This window comes from Myotis lucifugus, unplaced genomic scaffold, assembly GCF_000147115.1.
Source record: "Myotis lucifugus unplaced genomic scaffold, Myoluc2.0 scaffold_150, whole genome shotgun sequence".
Classification (NCBI taxonomy): Eukaryota; Metazoa; Chordata; class Mammalia; order Chiroptera; family Vespertilionidae; genus Myotis; species Myotis lucifugus.
In genome coordinates, this window is record NW_005871198.1 from 2307616 (window position 1) to 2321052 (window position 13437).

Sequence of the window (13437 nt, forward strand, 5' to 3'; positions counted from 1 at the left end):
ACCTGGAAATAATTTACAAAAATAAAATACTTAATGAAATTTGTGTGCCCTGGAATTTACTCGTTTATGTCATAAATCTAACTTTAGATCAAAACTGCCTAAGACTTCAAAGGACTCAGAAGCATTTTGTAACCTACATTTGCGTTTTACATCAGATTTCTATTTTTTTCTGGAAAAGTAGCCTTTCTTCTTTTATAACTAAATTTAATAAAAGTACACAACTCAAAAGTCATGATTATCTCACTAGCAGACTTTAAAAAACATATTAAATTGAAGTAGTCCCAATTCTAACATTGTAAGAGGTAAAAGATTATTTCAAAGTAGTGACAGTTTTTATTTGCTATTTGTAAAATTCAATTCACATTTTAAAATTATTTAAAATAACTTACACATGCTTCATCAACATGATCCTACTGTTTTGAGCGAGGAAAATGTAGTAAGATAAACTTACATTACTTTTTTGCAGAACCAAACTCTGGATTACCAAGTGAACCCAGTATTTCCTACCTTGTCACAGGTTCTACAACATTTTGTGTAAAAGTAGTTTGTGTCTACCAATACTGGTAAGCCTACCATTTAATTCAGATGAGTATCAGACCACTAATGAAGACTGGCAAGAAAAATCTAAAATACGTATGGTCTCTACTACCAGTTATTGAAGAAATTTGTCTCACAGGCTTTAGGTCTATTTCCATATGTATTTATTCCATGCACATTCCCTGCAGATTCTGTTTAAATACTCTCTATGAAAAAAAAATCAGACTTTTCTGAGCAGGTGACTCCTTTAAGCTGAATACCAGTAATTGAAACCACGTTTTGATAGACCTTTGGTTACAAATGTCAAAATGTTAACATCCTCTTTCCAGACTCAAGCAAGAGACAAATGATTTTTGATAAATTCTAGTATTTATTAAATTATAAATTTTGTAACCAAAAAGAAAACGATCAAGAGAAACTTCAAACTACAAGGACTAGACAGCAAAGTCTATGGGAACGCCGTGAATATGTTACAGACAAGATTATGAAACATAAATTAGGTGTTTTCTTTACATTTCCATTTCAGTAACTTTACTATTAAATAGTTTTTGTCTATTTTAAAACCCCAAATTCACATGTATTCTCACATTAATTAAGCTTCCTGTTAAAACTGATACCAGACATCTCATAGGTGCCAAATTTTAGTAATGGCTTTATGTCAATCCATGCAGGAAAGTAAGACAAAATGCAAAAGTCAGATGGGACCATTAATGCACAGATAATACATACACGCCGGCCAAAAGAACGGAATATTTTAAAACTATGAAATAAACAGACTTCAAGAAAACTGGGTTATTACTAAACAGCTTTCAACTATTAACACCCAAGTTCCTTAAATAAATTTCTCAACAGAGACATGTTAGACTGGACGTTTTAATTATAGGTCTATCCTTCCTATACCCCTTCCCACCCCAACTCCCAAAAATGTACTACTAGGGATGAGTATAATGTTATGTGGGCAGAAATTTACAGATAACCATTTTAACCTTGAGCATGGAGCTGAAGACTTTTATTTAAACTTCAGTTACTGTGCACTGTCCATCAGGCCTTCTAGATCTGACACTGGCACTCACTGTTCCACCCCCTGCTAGAGATCCATCAGTTATTGATCGATCTGATCGATCAGGTACTGTCTGGTTTGCATTAGGAACCAAAAGTCTCTGTTGGGTCAAGGAGTGTTGTGCAACAAGCGCTGACACATCCTCACTATCACTACTGGCATCTGATTCAGTTTCTTCAATGGAGGTGTCTGGTGCCGGTACCCTGCCTGAGGATGGTAATTCACGATCTTCTTCTCCTTCCCCCCTATGACTCCTTTCTGCCAGGCTGTCTCCACCGAGTTGTAAATGAGCAAAAGAGTCTTCCAGAGAAGTGCTTGCATCAGGGGATGGTGTCACAGGGCTCGTTAACTGACCATCTACTGACGTCAGGGGCCTCACAGACGAAGACACTAGAGGCTGAACTGAAGCTCCACTCTGTGCTGATACACTGTCCGCTCCATCGGCAGAGCTCTCTCTTGCTAGGTTTACGGTATTAGCATCACAGTCCAGCCTAAGTCCGGCTACTCCCTTCTTTGGTATATCTATTATGTCCCGCTTCATCTTCCTGCGACGTCCATGTTCATTTCGCCTATATTGAACCATATTTTCAAGATCAGCAACATACAGAAACCCGGCAATTAACATTTCAGTGCTCTTTTTACCTTTGGAAAAAGCATCTTCCAGCTCCCTACTCGTGCGTTCATCATACTGCCACCACCCGTTTCTTCCTTCATAATACCATGCGTATTCACCATTTCCTCTACTTGCTGCCTTGAGTTCTTCTGGTGACAATAAGGTTGGCTTGTCAAGAAAATCCTCGGGAATTTCTTGTCGACAGAGGGCACATCGCTTTCCAAGCCATGAAGCTCCCTTTACACATAGATAGCAGAAAACATGCTTACAAGGCAGACTGACTGGGTGAACACATGTTTGCAGACAAATGGCACATTCAGGGACAGTTAGAGAAGGTGCAGTATTAGCACAGGATTCATTCGCTTTCCTGTTCGTAGGAAGCATGTTTACTGAGTGATCAATTTCACCACAGCCAGCCATCCTAAGAAAACGAAAGAAAATACATATATTAAAATCAGGTTTTAACTCTTAAATCAACAATTCAGAAACAACTTATTAAACACCTATTATATGCAAGCCACATACTAGACAATGAATAGGGATACAAAAGTGAAAATACAGGAAAAAACTCTAACTTGTATAGAAAAACCTTTTTGGTTTGTATGTCATTGATTTTTACTTGGGCGTGTGGGGCGGGGGAATAAGGCATACAAATGTTAAGTCAAAAGTAAAAAAATAGAAGTAAGGTATAGATTGGTTTTAAATAAATATACCATTTCTATTCAGTCATAGACCTTGTAAGATAGAACTACATGCAGAGATTTTAAAATACACAGTCCACTCTACACTGACTTTGACAATCAGTCTGGAAAGTAGAGAAACAAAATGGCTAAAAGTAATTCAATGATGATCACAGAAAGTGATGGTGTTGTAGCCTTTTAGTTACTAAGTGTCAATTTTGCAAATAGTACCATATGACAATACACTTTTGGTACTTGACAAGTATACCATATGAAATTAAGACTAAAGCTGAAATCCCAGAAGTTCCTTATCCCTGCGGTAAATCTGAAAACACTGGTTAAACTGCATTCCCTCTCTGTGAAACAACTCTTTTAATGACCTCTTTTTGTTGTGACCTTTTTCTAAGCTATGTGCTCTTCTTGCTGTACTCTTTCAAGATGACCTCATCTATTCTCAGGGCTTCAACTGTTACCTGTATACAAATGATGCACAATTGACATCACCAGCCCAGATCTCTTTTCAGCCCTAGCCCTAATCGCCTATTTTAGATCTCTTTGTGGATGCCTTGAAGGCACAAAAACTATTCAAGATCTGCTTCCTCCTTATTTACTCCTTAAAAGCCCCCCCACCCCCGTGACACCGCTAACCATCTGCTTTTTCAAGCTAGAAATCCAGAACTGAAACTGCCCTTCTCTTATCCTTCTCCCATCCAAAACATTTCTTATCAATTTTATCTCCTAAATATTTCCTGAATCATCTACTATCCATCTCTACACTTCCCTAGCCACCAAGTAAACTGTTTAATTATTGTATATGCCTTTTAATTTGTTAAACCATATCCCTTGTTGATTTTACAATAAAGACCAGGATCTATATGCCCTGTATGGTCTGGCCCCCACCTCATCTCACATGTAAGTTCCCCTGGATCAGCCTTCTAGATACACTAGCCAATATGAAGTAGAGAAACAAAAAAATGGCTGAAAGTAATTCAGATGACAAGTAGGTCAGATGACTTTGAAACCTTGACATAGTCTAATTCCTTGACAGCTGTCACCTAGACCAGTGGTCGGCAAACTCAATAGTCAACAGAGCCAAATATCAACAGTGCAACGACTGAAATTTCTTTTGAGAGCCAAATTTTTTAAACTTAAACTATATAGTTAGGTACATTGTTATTAACTTAATTAGGGTACTCCTAAGCTGGCCTTTGCTAAAAACGTCCTCAATCTGATTGAGGTACGTTCGCTGAGGTCAACCCCTTCCAACTCTCCCATCCACACTCGTCTTGTATACTTGTTTCGTCTATCTCCTTTCCAAAAACCGACTTCTGCACATGGGCCACGAAGTTTCAATCACACTGTACGTGCGTGCGTGCCCGCATGTGGTATTTTGTGGAAGAGCCACACTCAAAGGGCCAAAGAGCCGCATGTGGCTCGTGAGCCGCGGTTTACCGACCACTGACCTAGACTATCTGAGCTACAGGATTAAAAATATATAGACAGATAACATATGAATGTGGAATAGAATTAAATAAATGAATAGAATTAAATAAAATATATATTTGCCCTAATTGTAAAGAAAAATGCTTACTGGTTTCAATATATACATATATAGAGAGAGATTTTAGAGAACGGAGAGGGAGAGAGAGAGAAACATCAATGATGAGAGAGAGTCATTGATCGGCTGCCTCCTGCACGCCCCCAACTGGGGATCAAGCCCACAACCTGGGCACATGTCCTTGACCAGAATTGAACCCAAAACCCTTCAGTCCACAGGCTGATGACGCTCTATCCACTGAGCCAAACCAGCTAGAGTTGGTTTCACTTTTTATGAAATTCTCAACACTAAGAATGATATGGTCACACTTTTAATGAGTATACATAATCAAGGCATCATATTGGAAAAGACTAAATGATAGAAAATAACAAACTGGGGATTCCAGTGAATTCTCTCTGAATTAAAATGCAATAATGCACAATAATTAAAAATTCAGTTCAGTGAAACAAGTTTTTAATAACTAGTGTTTTATAACCCAGTAAGTCCCTCTTATTTATAAAAGCTGATACTGTGTACCTAACTTGGTTATTTAAGTAAACAAGTTGCTATGTAAAAAGAAAGAAGAACCTAGAAGAAACTGTAGCTCTTTATAGTTTTTTAGCCTTCTAAGAGCAAATTCTGTCTTCAGTTTCACTTTTTTAGGAAGACTTTCCTCTATGAGATTTTGGGAAATCTACATTAGCAATAATTTAATGTAAATAAGATTGCTAACTCAATAAAACATCTAAAAAATCAATACAAAACGCTCATATTATATTAACTGGAAATGATAGATATTTGATTCATTGCATTTTACACCAGTACACTTAATTTACTGTAGCTTTGGAAAAACGATGATGCCATACTTACATTTCTATTACAGATCTCACAGATGCTGGTCACAAAAATAAAACATCATTTTCACATCCATTAGCCAGTTTGTAGTATTTTCTCTTCAAGGCTGGTTCATCCTGTGCTGCAAAAGAAAAATTTTAAACATCAAGTTCTCTACAGACTAATTAAGATCACCAAAATTTAAAAAAAAAATACATTTCTTTATTGATTTCAGAGAGGAAGGAAGAGGGAGAGAGAGAGATAGAAACATCAGTGATGAGAGAGAATCATCAATCGGCTACCTCCTGCACATCCCCCACTGGGGATCGAGCCCACAATCGGGATCGAGCCCACAATCCAGGCGTGTGCCCTTGGCCGGAATCGAACCTGGGACCCTTCAGTCCACTGAGCCAAACCGGCTAGAAGACAAGATCACCAAATTTATTAAATTTTGCATGATCCTTTCATTTAACATACTTCAGTGGCAAATTTTATCTTACAGGTGGAAAAATTTCAAGACAATGATGCCTGCTTTCACCACTGCTATTCAACATTATACTAGAATTGAAAAGACATTAAAAGGCACACAAATTGCTAATAAAGAAGTTAATTTCCCTTATTTGCAGAGATAGTAAAACTATTTCTGTTCTCTATATTGAAAATCTCAAAGAATCCACAAGAAAGCTACTAGAGCTAGTAAACAAACACAGCAGCAGGTTGCAAGTTCAGAGCACAAAAAAGCCAGTTTTGTTTCTATATCTAGCAGTCAACAATCCAAAAAGGAATTCAAGAAAGCAATTCTATTTACAGTAGTATCTAAAAGAATGAAATACCGAGGAATCCACTTCACCAAGGAGATGAAAGACTTATACAAAGAAAACTATAAAACACTGCTGGGAGAAATTAAAAAGCTAAATAAATGGACAGACAACCTGTATTCATGAATTGGAAGACCACACTACAGATGAATTGGATGACAACACTACACAAAATGATGTACAGATTCAACATAATTCTTATAAAAATTTCAACAACCTTTTCTGCAGAAATGGAAAAGGCAATCCTTAAATTCAAATGGAATTATGAGGAGCCCTAATTACCAAAACAATCTTGAAAAAGAAGAACAAAGCTGGAGAACTCACATTTCTGGATTTCAAAACTTACTACAAAGCTACAGTAATCAAGACAATGTGGGTATTGGCCTAACAATAGACAAATGCAATCAAAGAGTCCAGAAATAAACCCATATATCTATGGCCAATTGATTTTCAAAAAGGGTGCCAAGTCCATTCAATGGGGAAAAAAAAAATAGTCTCTTCAACAACTGAATTTCCACATGCAAAAAAATTAAATCAGACCCCCCCTTCACACCATATACAAAATTAACTCAAAATGGATCAATAACCCTAATGTAAGAGGTAAAACCACACAACTCTTAGTAGAAAACATCGGGGTAAATCTCCATAATCTTGGATTTGGCAATGGATTCCTCTCTACGACACCAAAAGCATGAGTAACAAAATTAAAAATAGATAAATTGGACTTCATCAGAATTAAAACTTTGGGGCATCAAAAGACATTGTCAAACAAGTAAAATAACAATTTAGAGAATGGGAGACAATTTTTATCAATCACCTCTCTGAAAAGGGCTTAATCTCCAGAATATACAAAGAACTTCTACAACTTAACAACAAAAAGACTCCCCCCACCCCCCAATAATTTAAAAATGGGCAAAAGAAAGACTCTTTTCAAAGATTTATAAATGGCCAATAAGTACAGGAAAAGGTGCTCAACATTATTAGTCATTAGAAATAGAAATGAAAATCATAATTATATGCCATTCCACATCTACTTGGATGGCTACAATTTAAACAAACATATGTAACAAGCATTGGTGAGGATGGAGAAATTGGAACCCTCGTACACTGTTGATGGGAATGAAAAATAATACAGCCACTGTGGAAAAGTTTGGTGGTTCCTCAAAAAAGTTAAACATAAGATTGCCATGCAATTCCACTCCTAGGTATATATCCAAAGGAACTAAAAACAGGGACTCAGATACTTGTACATCAATGTTCACTGCAGAACTATTCACAAAAGTAAAAACAAAAAACAAAAAACAAAACAAAAAACCACCAAAAACCAAAATGGTGGGCACAACACAAGTGCCCAATAACAGAAGAATGGATAAACAATATGGCATATCAATACAATGGAGTATTATTCAACTATAGAAAGAAATAAGGTTCTGACCAATGCTACAACATTGATGAGCCTTGAAAACATTATGCTAAGTGAAACAGGCCAGACACAAAAGGACAAATGTATGATCTACTTATATGAAATATTAAAAATAGGCAAATTCAGAGACAGAAAGTAGATTAGCAATTACCAGGGGCCAGAAAGAAGGGTAGAGTTTCTGTTTAAGATGATGAAAATGTATTCTATAGCCATTACCTTCTTCAAGGAAGTAGTGTATGCAAAAACAAGCTCATCACAGTAAGACCTCCTGCTATTTATATGCATGTCCAGGTTTACAACCATTAAGCCAACCTTCTCAAGGTGCCCCTTGTCCAGACAATCCAGAAGCACTAACCAAACATCACCTCAGTCATCAGTCCCTTTCTTCACATTTAACATTTCCTCCTTCCACTTCACCAAGCACCATGACATAGAACTATCTCACTTCAAAATCTGGTATTTTAGTGTTTAAAAGACAAATGTTTTAAACATGATATATGTCCTTAAAATACAAGTCAGCTTATCCCACCAATTTAACAAAACAATGTTTCAAAACTAGAGAATTTTCTAAAGTAACTGACTAAAAAGGGTTTCTAAATAACATTTCTGTTTTACTTTGACTTTAGAACTTAGTCTTTACATGATATGACTACAGTCCTGATTCTCCCTCCACCCCATCCTTTTTCTTTACCATCTACAGCTTCAAGTTGCCTACACTTCAAGGGCACACAGAAGACTCCATTCACGTCCCTCCTGCAGCCTACTCAAAAGAGAAACTGCCCATTTTCACACACAAGACAGGAGGAAACATTCTACTATTCAAACAGCATTACTCACTATTGGTTATCCTCTTCAAGCTTAACTCCTGACACATCACTGTGAATCTATTTAAATATCCCTGAGAATGAATCATCCGACACCTAACTCAGAGGTTTTTAAACTTGCCACACTGAGGCTGCTTGTTAAAAATATGCATTCTCTGGCCCTAACCCTCGAGATTCTAGGCCAATAGACATGGATGAAACCCCAGAATCTCACTTCAAGTTGCTACTGATGCAAGTAATGCTTCAAACACAATGAGAAACAGTGTCCTCAGTTTTTAGTTCCTAAAATCCTAAATTCAAAGGACTTCACCCCCTTCCTCCAGAAACAAAATATGATGGCCACATTTGGAATCAGATGCCACCTAAAACTGCTGCCTCTCTAAATCTTAACCTCATTCTCAGACCACAAACTCTGGTCCTTCCTGCTCACTTACTCATTCCCACACCTGCTCATTACTTTCACGGGGACTTCCAGTCTCTTAACCATCACCTTTCCTTTATCCAATTCCCATTCTCATTTTCTTTCCTGTCGAATCTGGAGCCCAAGCATTTTAACTTAACAGTACCCTTGGTTCCCTCCTATCTGTCTCCCATCTATACATATGCCACAAACTCCTATCCCTGTGTAAATCTTAACAATGTGACATCTCAGCTTCCATGCCTTAACCAATGAGTGCTAATGGAGAAAACGAAAAATTCTTTTTCTCACCCACACTCCAACCAACCACACCAAATTTGGTCAACTTTTACACCTAACTACTTTGTAATCTATCTCTACTCTCTTGCCATAGCTAATTCCCTAGTCTAGGTATGTATCATCTCATCTAGATTACTGTACAGCCTGATTATCTTGCTTCAGTATCACCCCTCAAAATAGCCAGTTTTGTGCTTATCAAAAGATACTGACAATGAATTCTCCAGAATGCAGATAAAAATCCATGAATAAAACCAATTTTAATAAATCTTGCAAGCTACAGTATCTTTTCCAATTTTTATATCCTATGGATAATTTTCACAGTAGACTCTAAATGGTCAGTAACAACTGGGGGAAGGAAAATGAACAAAAACCCATATAGTAATCCAGATATTAGCTATGCAAACTGTGATCCCCAACTAGTATCAGTACTACCTGGGTACCTTACAAATGAAAAGTATGGATCCAGATGATTCATATGCATATTAAAGTTTGGAAGCACTATTAGACCCACATCATTGGATGCTCAAAACAACCCTGGGAGATATGACTATACCCAATTAGAAATGATGAAACCCAATTTCACAAGGATTTGATAATCAATACTGGGTGATGGGATTCAAACTCAAGTATCTTAAAAAAATTTTTTTCTTCAATGTACTGTATTTCAGAGAAAAGGCCTAAAAATTCAAATTTTCTATTAGCCATATTAAGAATTAAAAAAACAGTAAAATTAATTTAAAAGTATATTTTATTTAGCCTAAAATATTCAAAACATTACCATTTCCACATATATTCAGTATAAAGAAATTATTAAAGTGGAATTTTACATTCTTATATGTGTGTGTATATACTCTTTCAAATCCAGTGTGTTTTTTAAACTTACATAGCACAACTCCATTCAGACTAGCCAGCCACAGATCAAGTGCTCAATAGTTCCATGTGGCTAGTGGCTACCATACTGGACAGTTCAGGTTTAGAATGTTTTGTACGTTAACAATTATTTTTTAACACAAAACTGGCTATTTACTACAAGACTCTAAATACAGAAAATGAACTCCATGTTACTTTTCGCTCATCCTTGCTGGCACAGATAAAAAGAAAATTTGCATATTCTATTGAGATAAAAAATTGAGAGATTTAGGTGGTCCCAATTCTGCCAAACTGACCCATTAACTCTAACCTCTGCAAACGGGTACAAAATAGGGCATGGAATGTTAACATTTAGAAGGACATGTGAAATAGCCCTCAGAAATCATCTACATTTGAAATTAAAGTTTTTTTTCTTAAATGGGGAGAGGGAGAGGCTTTTACTTTCAACCCAAAATCCAAAAATAGTGTAGTGTAATTCTAACTACAGGCCTGAAATAATTTGGCAAGCATAAGTAATTCAAACATACATACTAGTAAGTCCTGCTGCAGTGGGTGATTTGTAAATTATACACCAAACTCAATACAATTTGTGAGTCACTATAGTAAACTTTACACAAAATCTTAACATGCAATTATCAATTAGTTAATACATTAATATTCCTTCTCTAGAAAGATAACATAAAAAGCATAAGAGAAAAGACTTAAAACTAAATTAAGATATTTCCCTCCCTTAACAATTCTGGAGCGGAAAAGAAAAGTAAGAAACTATATTGAAAATATATATGAAGGAGTTTAGAAATCATCAGTGACTTGACATAATTCACCCACTCAACTAATTAAATAAGTATAACTGAAAAAAGAAGTAATATTGTATTATTTAGATCTTATGGCCACTCAACAAATTCACACTCCTATTATTTACATATATTGTTATTTTTTCTGAAAATATCTAGTATTATAATTCCACTTTTCAAGTGAGTCATAAGGTGAAAACAAAAAAAAAACAAGTTTATTTTTCAGATAGTAGATTCAAATGAATATCTTTTTAAAGAACCAAAGAAAAAGATAAGCATACACTAGTAACAGTTAAAATATCAAATTATAGACTTGAAGAATTCCTGTATTTTCTAATTAAACATTTTCTAATGTTTAATAAAATAGTTTTTACTCTTTGTTTATTCAAAATATATAAAACAGGAAAATATTTTATATAAAATCTATCAAAGACAGAAAAGAAAAATACTTCAAACCTTCCAATTTTTGTTATACAAACTAAAAAAAAAAAAGCAAGGACCAGTAAAAGGAGGACTAGAGATGGGCTGTAATTTACCATACACATCTTTGGATTTCTTAAGAGTCCCAAACTGAGATGTCACCAAATGCCCTAATGTTTCCATTTTTAGCTTTCCCTCTCACCCCCCATTAAAACTCAACTTACAGAAAGCACAGGTCATACCGAGAAACTTGAAAACTCTTTTCCACTACATGGGGGTCTAATACTTTATTTTAAAGAATTATTTCCCTTATTGTATAGCACTTCCTTTAAAAAACATTACTGGATGGCTACCTATAGCCTTCACAATCTTCATACTCAAGCATTAAACCTTTACATTTCCACTCCAAAATGCGGTTGGCTCTGCATTTTAACAAAACATGAAATGTAAATGTGAACAAATATTGTCTTTTAATCATATCAAACAGGAACTTCATAGCCTACAATTATTTTTTAAATAAGAAAGGCTCTGCCGCTAATGATCTGTGCGACCTTGGTCATGTCATAACTCCCATGTCTTGGTTATTTCACCCTACTCTCTACTTCTGTAATTCTAAATACTTTAATTAACATTCACTTAACAGCAGGTTTTGTTTTAATTAACCGAAAAGGTAATAAGCCAGGAACTAAATAGTCCATAAATAAGCACACATGGTTGCAGCAGAATGTTAACAAGATGGTTTTCATACCCAAGAGATTGTTCTTAATAATTCAGCCTGATGTTTCGCAAATTCAGGTTCCTTAGGCACAATCAGAAGCCAGGCAAAAGAATGGAAAAGGTTCAGGACCTACTGTTACTACACGGGAGGAAAGAAAGCACTGAACTATCCAATTGACAGCATGTCAGGTGCTTCATGCTAGTAAATGGCTAATACATATTATCTAAACAGGTCAATATCATGAAAAGAAAAGATTTAATACTATCATTTTTTTTCTAACAAGTTAGGAAATCATTTTTGAATCATTAAAAAATACCTGCGCCATTCTTCTGACAATTCAAGTTGGTGGACACTGACAAAATATTTTACCAGTTGAAACATGTCTCCATTTCTTTATTCCTTCCTCTCATCTAATGACCAGCTCTTTAGAAATATAATTTTCCTGATGGTTATAACACTACCAAGATTTTAACAATCAGTAAGTAACAAAACCTGCAACGGTTTACCATTGTTTTCATTTTGGCCACAACTTAGTGGCCCATTTGAAACATAAATTCTAAATCAAAGATTGGGCTTAACAAAATGCTCCAATTTCAGATATACAAGGCTAAAACAAACACATCCAAAACCTGTTTCTAGAGTGACGTTCACTCTCTCTCTTTAGAATGAGATTTACTTGACCTATTTCCATGTGTTTTTAGAACACCCAGGTACTCATCACAAACATTTGCTGGTCATAAAAACACCAAAACCAGCATCATGAACCCTATTTGTGCGGGTCGTTTTCTTCATGTGCCTTACATACCACGTCTCTAAAAAAAAATCTAAATATAGACTCACTTTTAAAAAGAGTCTTAAGTCTTCCAAATTCTGTAATGATATTCTACTTTTCAATGCCAGTTTATACTTTCGCATCCTGTTTAAAAAGTAAACACATCGGAATTGGGGGTGGGGGGCAACTGAAATGTCCATCACACAAAGAGACACACAGTTTTCTAACACTTCTTGGCTTTCTTCTCCCCTCAACCCCAGGGTCAGTATTACAAAAACATTACGTAAACAAAACGTACGGGCTTCTGAAAAACTTGCTCAATAATGCTCACTAAAATGCCAGCTAGGGAAAAGAAATAAAAACATCTACGGAAACGGACCGAGGGGGGAGGGAAGAGGATCCCGTGGCCAGAATGTGTGTGCAAACTCAAAGCAATGGTGCAGCCCGTCCGCAGGCACCTCTGGAAGATAAACAGTGACAACAATGGGGGGCCCGCACTCTCCCAGGCGGGATGGGGGGTGGGGGGCGCCCCGCACCCGGCACCCGGGAGAACAAAGCGACAGCCTCCGCTTTTACGATGCACTGAGGGTTTGTGGAGGCTCCACCGGTGCTGAGAGATGTCCTCCTGGTCCCGATGCTGCGATCATCATCAAAACCGCTTGGCAGATGCAGCGCTGGGTTTACATGGGATCGGGCGGGGGGACTCCTCTCCGCGGCAGGCAAGACCCAGACACCGAGCGGGGAGGGGGACCCCCGGCAGGGAAGGGAGAGAAAGCAGCGGCCAAAGACACCCCAGCAAAGGACAGAATGCAGGGACCGGACCCCGGGTGCATCTGACCC

At 36.7% G+C, this 13437-nt stretch overlaps 1 protein-coding gene across 3 annotated transcripts; it reads right to left on the bottom strand.

Annotated features, from left to right (window-relative positions):
• Positions 1-686: 686 nt before the first annotated feature.
• Positions 687-13394, bottom strand: RNF146 (ring finger protein 146). 3 transcript variants are annotated; one of them, XM_006095071.3, is made up of 4 exons: positions 12666-13394; positions 11856-11963; positions 5298-5403; positions 687-2631 (listed from the first exon to the last, which is right to left on the bottom strand). In XM_006095071.3, coding segments are annotated over exons 3-4 (1083 nt in total). In that variant the 5' UTR covers positions 5300-5403; positions 11856-11963; positions 12666-13394; the 3' UTR covers positions 687-1550. The 3 variants fall into 3 exon arrangements, with proteins under 3 accessions (XP_006095133.1, XP_023614900.1, XP_023614899.1); XM_023759132.1 differs by lacking the exon at positions 11856-11963; XM_023759131.1 differs by lacking the exon at positions 12666-13394 and having other exon boundaries at positions 11856-12576.
• Between the last annotated feature and the right edge of the window lie 43 nt (positions 13395-13437).